The sequence below is a fragment of the Carcharhinus amblyrhynchos genome, chromosome 13 (assembly GCF_965287045.1).
Source record: "Carcharhinus amblyrhynchos chromosome 13, sCarAmb.v2.hapA, whole genome shotgun sequence".
Taxonomy (NCBI): Eukaryota; Metazoa; Chordata; class Chondrichthyes; order Carcharhiniformes; family Carcharhinidae; genus Carcharhinus; species Carcharhinus amblyrhynchos.
The window spans coordinates 42,513,249-42,528,492 of NC_137336.1; the positions used below are offsets into that span (position 1 = coordinate 42,513,249).

Sequence of the window (15,244 nt, forward strand, 5' to 3'; positions counted from 1 at the left end):
ACTTGGGCAGCTGTTGCTTTGGATTAGCAGAAAACTTCATGTGTTGCCTGTGCTACAGCTCAGCTGGTAGTTAATATTGATTTTAATTACTAAAAAATGGGCAAGGTCAGGTTGATGGAATATTGAACATGTTTTCATTTCCTGACTCATCTATTTATTAAGTTTTAAATTATAGACTTCAAACTAGATTTCATACCTCTAAAAAATGATCTGCAGTTGATTTTGGTAAATGAAAATAACAAATCTAATCAGCATCGTAAATGCCTTAGTTGCATTGAATACTGGGATCAATTTATATATTAAAAGGGGTTGATTTTTCCAGTTAGAAGGAACATCAGCACTTAAGATCATTAGGAATTTAGTGACTAAATTCTATTTAAGGGAATTCAGGAGAATCACCGTCAACTGAAAAACATGGAACACTCTACCATAAGGAGTAATAGATGCAATTAACTGATGCATTTTAGGGTGAGCTTGATAAGCAAATGTGAGATAGGAATACAGGATATATTAGGACTAGATAAAAAGGAGGAAGAAAGAAAACTATGAAATCTACTTGACATTATGGCCTGTTTCTATGCTGTTAATACTATGTGGTAAAAAGAGTAAACACAAAGCCTGAAAGGCAATGTTTTTGGAAGTACATTGAAATTGCCAATGTCAAAGAAAGAAAATTACAGCACAAGAACAGGCCATTTGGTGCTCCAAGCCTGCACTGACCATGCTGCCTGACTAAACTAAAACCTCCTACCCTTCCAGGGATCATATCCCTCTACTTCCATCCTATTCATGTATTTGTCAAGACCCCCCTCTTAAAAGTCATATTGTATCTGCTTCCACTACCTCCCCCGGCAGCAAGTTTCAGGCCTCCACCATCTTCTTAAAAAAAACTTGCTTTGTACATTGCCTTTAAACCTTGCCCCCTAGTAATTGACTCTTCCACCTTGGGGGAAAAAGCTTCTGACTATGCACTCTGTCCATGTCCCTCAAATTTTGTCGACTTCTTTCAGGTTGCCCCTCAACCTCTGTCATTCCAGTGAGAACAAGCCAAGTTTCTCCAATCTCCTCATAGCTAATGCCGTCCCTACCAGGCAACATTCTGGTGAATCTTTTCTGTACCCGCTCCAAAGCCTGTGTGGTAGTGTGGCGACCAGAATTGAATATTATATTCTAAATGTGAATAAAGGTTCTATAAAGCTTCAACACTTGCCAATTTTTTAAAAACTCAGTGCCCAAACGATGAAGGCTATGTCCACTCACGTAAATGGAATGGGTAGTTATTTTCATCCAGCTATATAATACACATAAATAACTAAATAGGAAATCCAATGCAAGTCATTTATTACAAATTGTTTGAAAAGCAAATACTTTTGTTCCCTCAATTTGTGGCACTTCCATGGTTGAAGTACTTTATTCCCATAATTTTAAAAGTAAATCTTCCTCCATAGCATGTTCTGCTATAGTAGTAAACAATTTGTCAACTTGAGTCCTTTTTTAATTATGATTTACATCAATTTGATTTTTGAAGTTAAAAGAACCCATTGCACCTGGCACTACCACACGAATTTACAATTGTCTACACAACCATTTAATAATGTAAACAGTGAATATTGAATTATTTTAACAGTTTGGCAAAAGATTAGTGAAACCCTTCAATAATAACTCAAATTTCTTGAATGTATGTTAAATTAGAAAAATCAATGGGAGAATTAAGACATGGAGAAAGGCTGACTTAAAACAATGTAAATCATTTGACAAAGAGAAAAAGAAAACACTTAGTAATGTATATAGGCTTTCATGCTTCCTGAGTGTCAGAAAGCGTTGAATAGCCAATTATTTTGTTTTGATCGGCAATCATTTATCAGGCAAACGTGGTAGTCAATTTGCTAGTGTTAATTGAAAATACCAAAGGAAGTTGGGTAACAATTTTGTAATAACTCTGTTTCTGTAAACATTTTCACACAAGTGCTTTGGGTCTGGAATTCACTGCCTGCAAGCGTAGAGGCAGATTTAGGTGAAGTATTCAAGACAACATTAGATGATTATTTGTAATATAAACAATATGTGGGGAAAGGACAGGGAATGGCATTAACCCATGATGCTCATTTGGAGAGCATGATGGCCTCCTGCTGCACCATATTGATACTGTAAGTAGGATAAATTTCACTACCACAAAAATATTAATGTCAAAAATACAATACATCCTACTTGAAGATATTGAAACTCTTGTTATGGGAAGTTGTTCTTGCATTTCAGGATGCTGATTTAAAAAATATACATACTAGTACTTCATTTCTCGCAAAGGTAAATCTTCCCATTCCCACCAACTTTACCTGGTTAAATAATTCATCTGTATTTTCATTAAGTATTACAATATTCAGTAAATTTCTAATAATCCTCCAGAAATATGAATTGATGTTTGTTCAGCCTTTTTGTGAAATTAACTGAATGAGAAGTTCCTTAACACCCTGGATGCTTTTTGGGATTTCTGTTCCATTCTCAGTGACATTAGTAGCCATGAGGAAAAGCTTCTTTTCATCATTCACGTCATGGAGTAGAAGCTTTCTATGAAGATCAGGAATATTAAGAGCCCCTTCAAGGTCCTATGAACAAAAATAATACAACTTTTGAAATAATGGTTAAAAAATTATTTTTTACTCAAGTACAATTAATGAATGGTGAGTTTATTCATCAGTGTTGGTAAAAAGTGGAATCGTTAGTCAAAGTTGTAACGCAAACATTAATGAACTCATGTTATACTACAGCAGTGCAGATTTTCAAAAGGGAAGATCATGCTAGACTAACTTTGAATTTTTGAAGTAATAGAACACTGCTAAGGGTAACACAGTAGACAATGCATTGGGACTTCCAAAAAGTCTGACCTATGACTACAGTTAGAACCCACGACTCACCAGTCAGAACATGTGCAGTCAGGAGATAGAGCACAACAAATAGTGAACTGACTACAAAGCAAAAGTGAGAAGGGATAAAAGGTATTGTACTGAAAAGTAGGTACTGGTATTCCATGTGAAAGACTCACTCTGGGTCCACTTCACAATTTACACAAACAATTTGCACTCAGGATATGGAAGTAGCATTTTTAAATTTGTCAATGACACTAATTTTGTGTTTGTTCAATAAAGACTACATCAAAATAGTCATTAAACTTGTACAATTTCCTTGAAGGAAACTGAGAAGGGCTGATATAGTTCCAGGTTAGGATGCTGTGTGGCTTTGCAGGGAACTTGGAAGTGATGGTGTTCCAATGGGTCGGGTGCCATCATCTTTCTAGGTAGTAGATGCCATGGGTTTCAAATGGTACAATTGAAAGAGCTTTGGTGATTTTCTACAGGGCAGCTTATATATTGTACACACTTGCCATTTTGCATCAGTGGTGGAAATAGTGAATATTTTAAGTTGCTGGATTGCGTGCCAATCAAGCAGACGGTTTTGCTTTGTTGGAATTGCACTCATCCAGACAAGTGGAAAGCATGCCTTCAAACACCTGACGTCTGCCTCATGAAGGGTGGACAGGCTTTAGAAAGTCAGGTGGTGAGTTACATAGCTCAGAATTCCCAGTCTCTGGCCAGATCTTGTAGCCATGATGTGGGTATGCCGGCGTTGGACTGGCGTAAACACAGTAAAAAGTCTGACAACACCAGGTTTTAGTCCAACCTATTTATTTGATAATATTCTCACAAGCTTTCGAGGGGTTACCCTCTTCGTCAGGTGAATGGAGAGTTCTCTCCATTCACCTGACGAAGAGGGTAACCCCTCGAAAGCTTGTGAGAATATTATCAAATAAATAGGTTGGACTAAAACCTGGTGTTGTCAGACTTTTTACCAGATCTTGTAGCCCCAGTATTTATGTGGCCAGTCCTGTTTCTGGTCAATGGTAATCCCCAGGATGTTGATAGTGGGGGACTTAGTGATGGCAACACTCAGTCTTGTTGGAGCTGCATCGGCTACTGAATGGTAATTGGAGATGGGCTTTGCCTGGCACTCGTGTTGCAAACGTTAACTTGCCACTTCTCAGCCCAAGCCTGAATGTTGTCCAGGTCTTGCTGCATGGACACAGAGTGCTTTAGTATTTGAAAGTTGCAGTGAACATCCCCACTTCTGATCCGATGATGGAGAAGTGGTTATTGAAGAAGCAGCTGAAGATGGTTGAACCAAGGACACTCACCCGAAGAGCAACTCTTGCAACAATGTCCTGGGACTGAGATGATTGGCATCCAACTACCACGACCATCTTACTTTGTGCTAGGCATGATTCTAATCAGTGGTGAATTCCCCTCCGCCCCCTGATTCTCATTGCCAGGGCTGCCTTGATGCTAAGGGCAGTCACTCAGGGCTCTATTTTAGAACATAATAGCCACAAATTTAATATGTTTAATAGATTCTCAGCTGAAATGCCATATGTATCATCCATGGAATGAAAATGAGAGAAGTATTCCCAGGAGATGAATTTCTTTTAGTGAATGAGACTATTCTCAGCAGTCCATTTTCATTTCCACTATCCTGCTGTCCACACAACAGAAGGCTTCTGTCAAATGCACCTTACCTGTTTATTTGCCAATAGCACTAGTGGTAGTAATGGATCTTGTTTCAGCAGCCGATGCAGCTCCTGCCTAGCAAGAGGCAAACGTTCTTGGTTTGCAGAATCCACCACGTAAATTAATAGTTGGGCTTTGTTTAAGTAGAGATTCCAGTATGAGCGCAAGTTGCAGCTACCTCCAACTGTAAAATAAAATGTATCTTCAAGAACTAAATAGGATATTTAGTGCATTTCTTTTAGATTAAAAGGAATGCACTATTCAGATTGCAACTTGCACTTTCTAACATTCCTTAAATGCTGCCAGGTGTCTCAAAACACTAAGTAACACTATAATGTCCTAATCATGTTAGGGGATTGTGGGTTTGAAACGAAAAGAAAAAAAAAGTGGTTTGCACAGATTCAAAGTAACACACAGATTAATTAAAAAGAGATGTTCCCTGCACAGAGCAGAAATGAAACTAAAAGTCTGTGAAACACTAATGACATCACCATCAAATCATACAATTAGCTCTTAAAGCAATCATGCAAATACTCAAATATATCAAGTGTCAAGCTGGAGGGAAAAGGGCAAGAATTTGAAATTAGTTGTGAAAAGGTTTTTATTAAATAGGATGGCGGTAACAGAAAATAAATAGATATTTTCAGACGACAGGAAGATTATGATTAAACCTGCCAATAACAATGAAACAGACGCCAAGGTGTAACAGCATTAAAGCAGACGTGTGAGAAACATGAAGCTGGAAGAATCAGCAATGCCATGGAAGAGTTTGAAAACGAAGAGTGTGAAAGAATGTATTTGGTCTCTGGGAACCAGCAGAGCTTGGAGAAGAAATTCTGAGCGAGGACACAGACTGCCAGATTCTTAGTGGATTATAACTGGTTGAAGGAGCATGGTCAAATCAATTGAAAGTTGCGCCTCGCTGCTGGGATGTCTTCACCTGAACTTTGCTGTAACTAGTGTCACGTGAATATACAGATATGCATTTTATAGAATGAGTCATCTACATCAAACAAAAAATTAAATAGTTGTATTTGAAAGATTGTATTATACAATTCAGAGGTTTTGGGGTACTACAAGCTGTTCTCTAATAGCAAGTCAATCATCAACAGCAGCAGCATCACCTACAGCCAAACATTAACCATCCTCCTTATAAAATGTGTCCCCTAATGATTTAAATACCCAAGAATTTGGCTATATGCTGGGTCTGTTGACCTACAAACATTTAATATTTCACAGAGGTCACTCCAGTGACCTTTGACTTAGTTTACCTCTAAACATGAGCAAAGACATTAATAGAGAAAATAAATGCTACTTGTTGAATATGCTGTTAGATTGACAGATTTGCCATTACAAATAACTGAGCCAAAGAAAATGGCGAGGCTGAAGCCATCTTTTAATAAAAAGTAAATCCGGGTGTCCATGTTAATTGGAAAATACAATTCATAGAACGATAACTGCAATTTAACTGAAATTATTCTTTCCACTTCTTTAACAGTCTCCACTGCCTCTAGTCATGTCAAAGCTGCCTTGTTAGGTTCCTCGCTATCTTTATTCAATGCTGATGGAATAATTTACGCTATAGTAAAAGATGATTGAATGTCAATAAATGTCACACCAACATTCCCCATATTTTTGTATTCATTTGCAGGATGTGGGCTTTGCTGGCAAAGCCAGTGTTCATTGTCCATCCCTATTTGCCCTTACAGGTGGCAAGTTGCCTTCTGAAACTGTTACAGTCCATTTTTGTAGTTACTAACAGTGCTGTTAGGAAGGGAGTTGCAGGATTTTGATCAAGTGACAGTGAAGAAATGCCAACAATGTCTTCCATATAAATCAGGATGGTGATGTTCCCATGTATCTGCTGCCCCTTTCAATCTAGATGGTGATGGTCATGGATTTGGAAGGTGCTGTCTAAGGAGCCTTGGTGAGATCCTGAAATGCGTCTTGTAGATGGTACACATTGCTGCTGTGTGTCAGTGGTGGAAGGAGTGAATGTTTGTGAAAGGGATGCCTATCGAGCGGGCTGCTTCGTTCTGGATAGTGCCTTGGTTCTTGGGTGATGTTGGAGCTGCACTCGAAGCAAGGGGAGAGTATTCCATCACAGTCCTGAATTGTGCCTTGTAGATTGTGAACAGGTTTTGAAGAGTCAGGAGGCAAGTTACTCGCCACAGGATTCCTCGCCTCTGACCAGTATAGCCTAACTGCTGCATGAACCCATCTGCCTATATAGTTATAACAATGAATTTCTATGCTACTTACCACAATAAGCTGTGTGGCATCTGTAAACCTCCACTGATTGGTTACAACCATTGTATTTCTGTATGGTACAGTAAAATACTGGATGGCTGTATGTTGTGCAGGTGAAACACATGCAAAAGGCTGATCTCTCAAGTACTCTATTGTTGTAAAATGATCTTCCTCCATTTGTACCAATCTATTCAAACAGCAGGGTTTACATCAATTTTAATTTCTGCCAGATCTGCTGGATTCTCCACCTTTGAAACTCCAATAGGAATTCTGCTTCTTCCCTGCTTAACATTGATAATTTGTACAGTTATCAAGATTGACTTAAAATTATCCATCATCTTGAAAGTGCTATACCAAAGATTACCAGCATGCTTGTTTGCCAAAATTATGCACATCACACAAATTTCTGCTTACAGACTGCAGTACATGGCTTTTAAAAAACCTTGTTTTCATTAGCTTAGTGATTCTCAATTTTTCTTTCCTTTTGTCATGATTCATGGCCTTCCAAATTCATAATCTAATCTTCTAAGAATTCAATTTCACATTCAACAGTTTCCTTCAAAAGGACATTCCCTTGAATTTCTTTATCAATGTGATAGCTGAATCACTATGTCTTATTCTCTATTCAGCTTGATGTATTTACAGTTCCTCAAAAAAATATAGCTTCTCATATCTCTCACTGGTAATAACTAGAATCTATATTTTAGAAGGTCCACCTTTACCCCTTAATTTGTGAAAATGTTGACCTTGCTATCGCTGACTTCAAACAGCATTCCATAGCTATCTCTTTAATGCCAAATACCTTTTTGTTCAAAATTTGAATATTGCTCCTATATCTGTCAAGGTTCTGTTAGGATTCTTATACTTATGGGAAAAGCCAGGCTTTTCCTTCTCAACTGAAGATATTCCATTCTATAGATTTTCCCTCTTTCTTTCATCTCAATGTTGAAATTATTTAATAATTTGTTTCCCAGAATAACAAAACCGTGCACTCCTTTTACAAGTCTGTAGATCGGAACAAGGTAAAAACTAATTTGGCTTTACCTAATCACCAATATTGTGTTTCCATTTACTCCGTTGATATCTGTTGTACCTTTGCATTTTGCTTTGGCATCATGCATCTTACTAACAACCTCATGTAACAGGGTTGCTTTTCCTGTGGATAACAAGTTGTATTCAAGTAGCACCTTTAAAGTAATAAAATGTTTCAAGACACTAAACACTGGAAGATTATGAAACAAAATTTATCATGAGGAGATGTTAGAGCCAATGAACAAAAGATTGGGTCAAAGAGAGATTTTAATGAACTTTTTCTTTGAACAATTCTTCATCTTGCATCTTGTATCATGTTGTACTCACTTTCAAGGAAATCCAATTTGCAGCCTCCTGCATGTATGCAGACTGCATTAAAGCCTTGAGTAGGTGATGTGCCATGTTTCACTGTACGACTGGCCAAACAGTTGAGAATGCTGGTTTTTCCTGCACCATCTAAACCAAGAACCAGAATCTGCTTTTCCCTAGGTTGGATCTGTTTGAAAAAACTACAATTAATAAAAAATACAATTAAATAAATATCAAGCTAATGAAATCACAATACATAAGAGTATAAAAAGGTAACAGGTATTACATTAACAAGGAGACAAAACCCATCTAATATGCTGGACAAATATTGATTCTTCCATCATCAATATACCTTTGAGCCACAAATCTTAATTTGCTGTGTAAGACGGCCACTGTCAGCATACATACATTACATCATTGCCCATTCCAATATAATGCTAGCTGCTGAGATTGTGGATTAAATATTCTGGGATGTATGCCAGTTTACTGCTACTGAAATTATGTCACAGTATCCTAATCAAGCTTTCCCCCATATATACAAGGAAAACAACAAAAAAGCTAAAATCAGAAGTGTAAAGGATAAATTAAAAGAAAATATGAGAGGATGTGGAAGAGGTTCACCAGAATGATTCCAAGGATGAATGAATTGAGCTCCGAGGTTAGTTTTGAGAAGCTAGGGTTGGGTGGCACAGTGGTTAGCACTGCTGCCTCACAGTGCCAGCGACTCAGGTTTAATTCTTGGCTTGGGTCACTGTCTATGGGGAGTCTGCACGTTCTTCCCATGTCTGTGTGGGTTTCCTCCAGGTGCTCCAGTTTCCTCCCACAGTTTGAAACACATGCTGATTAGGGGCATTGGCCATGCTAATTCTCCCTCAGTGTAGCCAAATAGACGCTAGAGTGCAGCGTCTAGGAGATTTTCACAGTAATTTAATTGCAGTGTATGCCTACTTGTGAGACTAATAAATATGGAACAAAATGTAGATGGGGAGATCTAATAGAGGTAAGCAAGATTATGACAGGCTTAGACAAGGTAAAAAACTGTTCCTATTACCTAAATCATAAGAATTATGGTATAGAGATTGATGGTTTTGAGCACGAGGTACAGAGGGATGTGAAGATTTTCTTTATGCACCAAGTTCTAATGACCTGGAACTCACTGCCCACAAGAAAGCATGATAATTAATGAGTTCAAGAGGAAATTAAATGGGCATTTGAGGGAAATAAACTTGAAGGGCTATAGCAACAGAATGGGACCACTGGATTGCTCTACAGTCAGCATGAAACTGATGGAACAAATGGCCTCCTGTGCCATAATGACTATGACAATCAATTAACTGAAGTAGAAAGCATGTTTAGATTAAAGGAAAACATTGCCGATGCAGGAATCTGAAACTAAAAAAGAAAATGCTGGAAAATCTCAGCAGGTCTGACCACATCTGTGGGGAGAGACGACAGCCAATGAGAATAGAGCCAAACATCTTTAGGTAGTGGACCGTTTAAAAATATCAAAATTGATCGATGATAGATCACAGAAGCTTTCAACTTTCTCCAATCAATTCATTGCTGAGATTACTTTCCCCTGAATAGAACAAAGAAAAAGTAACAAATCACAGTTGAAATAAGCTTTCCCTGCAACTCCGCTAGTCCCACTCTCATGCCAATTCCACACTGACCTACAAATGTCTTCTCTCTGGGTGTATGTCCACTTCCATTTTGAAACCCATGATTAAATCTGCCTCCACTATATTCTAGGGAAGTGCATTCCAGAACCTAACTATTTGCTGCATAAAAAAAAAGAGTTTTCCTCATGTCACCATTGGCCAAAGAAACAATCGCTTTAAAATTAATGCTCTATGGGCTCCTGATTCTTCCACCATTAGGAACAATTTCTCCACTTACTCTGTCTAGATCCCTTATGATGTTGAGCACTTCTATTATATTACCTCTCATCTCTTCTGTAAGGGTAACAACCCCAGATTCCCCAATCCATTCACATAACTGAAGTGCCTCAACTCCAGAAATATTCTCACGAATCACTTCTGAATGTTATCTAAGGCTTTCACATCCATCCTGAAGTGTGGTATCCAGAATTGGGCATGGTAATCTACTTAAGGTTGAACATGTTTTATACATGTTGATCAGAACTTTCTTGCTTTTGTACCTGTATTCATGAAGCTCAGAATTCCATATTGCATTTAACCACTTACCTGTCACCTTCAATAATGTGTGCATATACTCCAAAATTTCTGTGTATTCTTTATTTTATATTGTCTCTATTCATTCTTCCTACACAAATGTATCACTTCACACCTTTCTGCAATTATATTTAATCTGCCGCATAAGCACACATTCCACCAGCCTGTGTCCTCATGAAACAAGTTTTGTCATCCACAAATTTTGAAATTGTGACTTGTACACACAAGTCTAGTTCATTTATAGAGATCAAGAAATGGTATACTGAACTCTGGGAAACCCCATTGTGTACATTCCTCTAAGAAACAACCATTCACCACTACTCGTTCATTACTGCCACTGTCACGTTTATCCCTTGGTCTTCAGCTTTGCTGGCATTGTGTTGCATTTGATTAAATGCCCTTTGGAAGATCAAATAGACCAGATCAGCCTCATTACCCTTGTCAATCCTGTTTCCTCATCAAAAAAAAATACAATCATAGTTATTAAACACAATTTGCCCTGAACAGAGTTGATCACCATGCCACACTATGGTCTGAGCTGATGTCTGTGTTGTCTATCTTAAGGGGCAATTTGCTACTTCCCTGGCTTCTCCCCATAGTCCTGCTCATTTTTCCTTTACAGATAATAATCCAAGCTCCTCTTGAATGACTCAATTGAACCTGTCTCCACCACACTCTCAGGCAGTGCATTCCATATCCTAGCCAGTATATGCAGAAGAATGGTTTTCCACACGTTACCATTGCTTCATTTGCCAATTCTTTTAAATCTTTGCTCTCTGGTTCTCGATCCTTCCACTAGTGGGAATAATTTCTACTGGCTGCTCCGTCCAGACCTCTCATGATTTTGGATACCTCTACCAAATCATTTCTCAACTTTCTCTTCTCAAGAAGAATAGCCCCAACTTCTGCAATCTTATCAATGTAACTGAAATTCCTCATTCCCGTTTTACCTAGCGGCTATTAAAATGCTGAAATTGTGCAACTAGAGGTTGGGAGCTCTGCAGTCATTAAGGCAGTCCACGTTGCAGCAGGTCTGATGGAATTCAGAGGCTTGATCTTCAAAAGTGAAATGTTTGAAGCCCCTCGCTTAGGGAGACAGAGTTTCAATATGACCGGTTCACTCAGTGTTTACTGATAGCGTCGGGTGGATTGCTGTGAAATCTTGATGATGTTTGCTATTTACTGTACAGTGTGTAGTGTTCAACCACAGTGTGTCTGTTAATTCACTTGTTATTCATATTAACCCTGCATGTTAGAATACAAGAAATTAGTAAGTTTTTAAAATTTTTTCTAATAAAGTTTATTTCTGCTTCTACAAAGCCTGTGGAATCTTGAGTCTTTATTCCCTTAGCAAGAGTGTTACATCTCAAATGTTGTCTAAGTTAGACAGAATGTTATTGGTCCCTAATCAAATCTTACCAATAACCTGGGGATCTGGTCCAAGATCATAATACTCCCTAGGTTATAAAGCAGAATAATTTGGGATGATGCCCACTGACATCTGTTATCGAGTGATCTCTTTGGAAAATGCATGTTTGTGGCCGTTTTGTGATTATCCACATGGAATAACATGCCAAACTCACTATCTCGACTCACATCTAGAAAACAATCCTTTGGCTGAGTGGGTGAAGGGTTGTATACAAGGAGTTGGCATAATCCGGAAAGAGAAGCAGAAAACCTGGGAAAGGCAAAACATAGACTTTATGCTTTGGAACCTCATTGATTTTCTGAACCCTGTATCACATATTTCCAAAGCAAGAATCATCCTATTTACTGCAGGAATCGCTGCACATGCTTAAGAAATGCATAAAATGTCAAGCAACAGAAGTAGGCTGTTCAGCCCCTTGAGGGAGGCAATGGGTTAATGGTATGACCGCTAGACTACTAATCCAGAAACTCAGCTAATGTTCTGGGGACAAATCCTGCCATGGCAGATGGTTGAATTTGAATTCAATTAAAACAAAATCTGGAATTAAGAATCTGCTGATGACCATGAAATCATTGTCAATTGAAAAAAAACTCACTTGGTTCACTAATGCCTTTAGGGGAGGAAATCTACTGTCCTGACCTGGTCTGGTGTACATGTGACTTCAGACCCACAGCAATATGGTTGACTCTCAACTACCCTCTGAACAAGGGCAACTAGGGATGGGTGATAAATGCTGGCCAGCCAGCGACGTCCAAATGAATTTTAAAAATCCCATTTCACCATTCAGTGAAATCAGTTTTTATATCTTAACTCTGTCCATATCCTTTATGCTCTTCTAACAAAAATCTCAAAATCAAAACTATTAATTGCACTTACATCTAGTTTTTGTGGGACAAAGGTATACATTTCTAACAACTTTTGCATGGAGATACTTAAAGTTACATTCCCTTGCCCTAGACTCCACTGCCAAGAGAGAGAGATTTCCCTCCATCTATCCCATCAATTGCTTTCAAAATTCTAAAGAAAGCTTAAAATCACCCATTAACCTTATACATGCCAAGAAATATAAGCACATTTGATGTAATCTCTTCTTATTATGTAACCCTAGAAGCCCTGATAATATTCTGGTGAAACCGTGCTGAACTCATTCCGACACATCCTTTCTAAGTTATGCTGCTGAGAACCATACAGATTAGTCCAACCAGGCCTTTGTATTGCTGTAACAAAACTTCAACATTTATATTCCAACACTCCGGTTATAATGGCTAACATTCCATTAGCATTTATTTACTTGTCTAGTACATTTTAATGACTAGACGTTGGTGCATGACTCCCTCGTAGCTACAGCACAATGGTTAGCACCGCCACCTCACATTTGCAGGGATCCGTTTCAATGCCGGCTTCGGGTGGCTACGGAGTTTGCACATTCTCCCTGTGTCTGCATGGCTTTCCTCCAGGTGCTCCAGTTTCCTCCCACAATTCAAAGATGTGCCGGTTAGATGGATTGGCCATGCTAAATTAACCGTTAGTGTCCCAAGATGTTAGGTTCGAGGGAAAATGTCACAGTTGGTGCAGACTCAAAGGCCGAATGGCCTCTTCTGCACTGTAGGGATTTTATAAACAATCAATTTCATACAATGTTTATAATTCCAGATTTATTAATGGAATTTAAAATCCCACCACCTACCATAGTAGAATTTAAATCTTGGGCCTCTGGATTACTCGTCCAGTGAAATTCACCAGCACCACCTCTCTCCTGATGGTGGGACAGGACATATTTAGGAATGGTAATGTGGCACTCTGGAACATTGACCGTAGTATACAATCTTCATGCCTGGTCGTGACTTTAGTGGTAATGTCGCTGGACTAGTAATCCAGCGTCCCAGTCTGTTTCTTGACTAGTTTGTGGGATAACTCTCCCAATTGCCTTCTGGAAGGCTATTTTAACTCCATCCGTTGAAATTCCCCACCTGCAACTTAACTTACTTCATTAAAAAAAAAACCAAGGTTAGGCTCATTCATCCTTTATAAATCTATATTAGCCTTCATTAAAAAAAAGATTAGACTCTTTAGACACAACTCACCCTTTGTCAATCTATGTTAGCCTTCTGTAATCAGCTAAATCACTCTACAGTATTCAACTATGCTAACCAGACTACTTATTTCTTTTTTAAAAAGCAAATGCATGCAGCATTTTTAGCCACATTTACTCATTCAATAATTTAACCGTGGCACTCTATTATTTATTTATTTGGTCTATTGCAGGCAAAATATACTACTAGGTGAATGTTTAATGATAGTTCTGAACTTAATCAATTTGTACTTCACTTAAATAAATAAGATAATTCATTAATAGACGCGACTAAACTGGATGAACTCTGAATCACACCACAGATATTGTTTTATCAGTTACGTTTGTGTATCGTAATTTTCAAGCTTTAATGAATTTCAAATTCAACAAAACAAACTTATTTTGAATACTAATAACCCAAAACATGATCATTTCTGTAACTTCTTTCCTTAACGGTTTCCTTGTTCAGTAGATTACAGATTATATTCTTTAGTTCATGTCTGAGCTTCCTTATGTCATTCATCGCTGTTTATGGCTGAGAAGGAAGTAATTTGGCCAATCATAAATCTGTACCAATTCTTTATTTGGGCAATCCAAAAAGAAGCCTCCTAGCTCCCCACAGTCCTACATCTTTCTGTATCAATTGCTCCACCACTTTTCTTTGAAAATTGCCACGATGCCAGCCTCAATTTGTGATAAAACATTTAATTTTCTGTGCAGAGAAATACCAAACCACATAATCGTAATAGGATTTGATGTCGACCGCAGCAGTTCCCATCTCCTCCTTATGCACAGAAGAAATGTACCTAGTTCTTTCCTTGCTTTTTACCTCTTTGATACTCTCGTACTCTTCCTCGAAGTAGCATCTTCTGCCGTTGAAGTACTTCCAGGAGATGACCAGAACGCTGCCCAAGATTGCAACTACAGCTCCTATTGTAGCTCCGATTTCGCGCAAGTGAGCCATGGTTCCACGTTAAGGAACCAGCATAAGAAACGTCGCCTCGCTTCTGCGCTCAACCACTACTTGCCACTTGGACGTCACGCCGCAAACTCACACCCAGCGCTGATTCAAGCTTTCATTCTGACAAGTAACGTGCAACACGGATCAAAGGAAGAGACGGGTTTAGGATTTCCTATGCACAGACCGTTTCTACTCACGGTTTGATTGGCCCCAAATCTTCACCGTAGGCATTCTCATAGAAGTCATATAATCCCTACAGTGCAGAAGGAGGTCATTTGGCCCGTCGAGCCTGCACCAACAACAATCCCACCCAATGATATCCCCATAATCACACATATTTGCCCCGCTAATCCCCAATACTAATGATCAATTTAGCATGGCCAATCAATTTAGCCAGCACATTTTTGGACTATGGGAGGAAACCAGGGCATCCGGAGGAAA

At 38.6% G+C, this 15,244-nt stretch overlaps 1 protein-coding gene across 1 annotated transcript; it reads right to left on the reverse strand.

Moving 5' to 3' along the window:
* Positions 1-61: 61 nt before the first annotated feature.
* LOC145351866 (ADP-ribosylation factor-like protein 9) lies at positions 62-15,024 on the reverse strand. The gene is made up of 4 exons (XM_080201590.1): positions 14,672-15,024; positions 8,166-8,334; positions 4,565-4,740; positions 62-2,603 (listed from the first exon to the last, which is right to left on the reverse strand). The coding sequence occupies exons 1-4, from the start codon at positions 14,804-14,806 to the stop codon at positions 2,424-2,426; spliced, it is 660 nt and encodes a 219-aa protein (XP_080057716.1). The 5' UTR covers positions 14,807-15,024; the 3' UTR covers positions 62-2,423.
* Between the last annotated feature and the right edge of the window lie 220 nt (positions 15,025-15,244).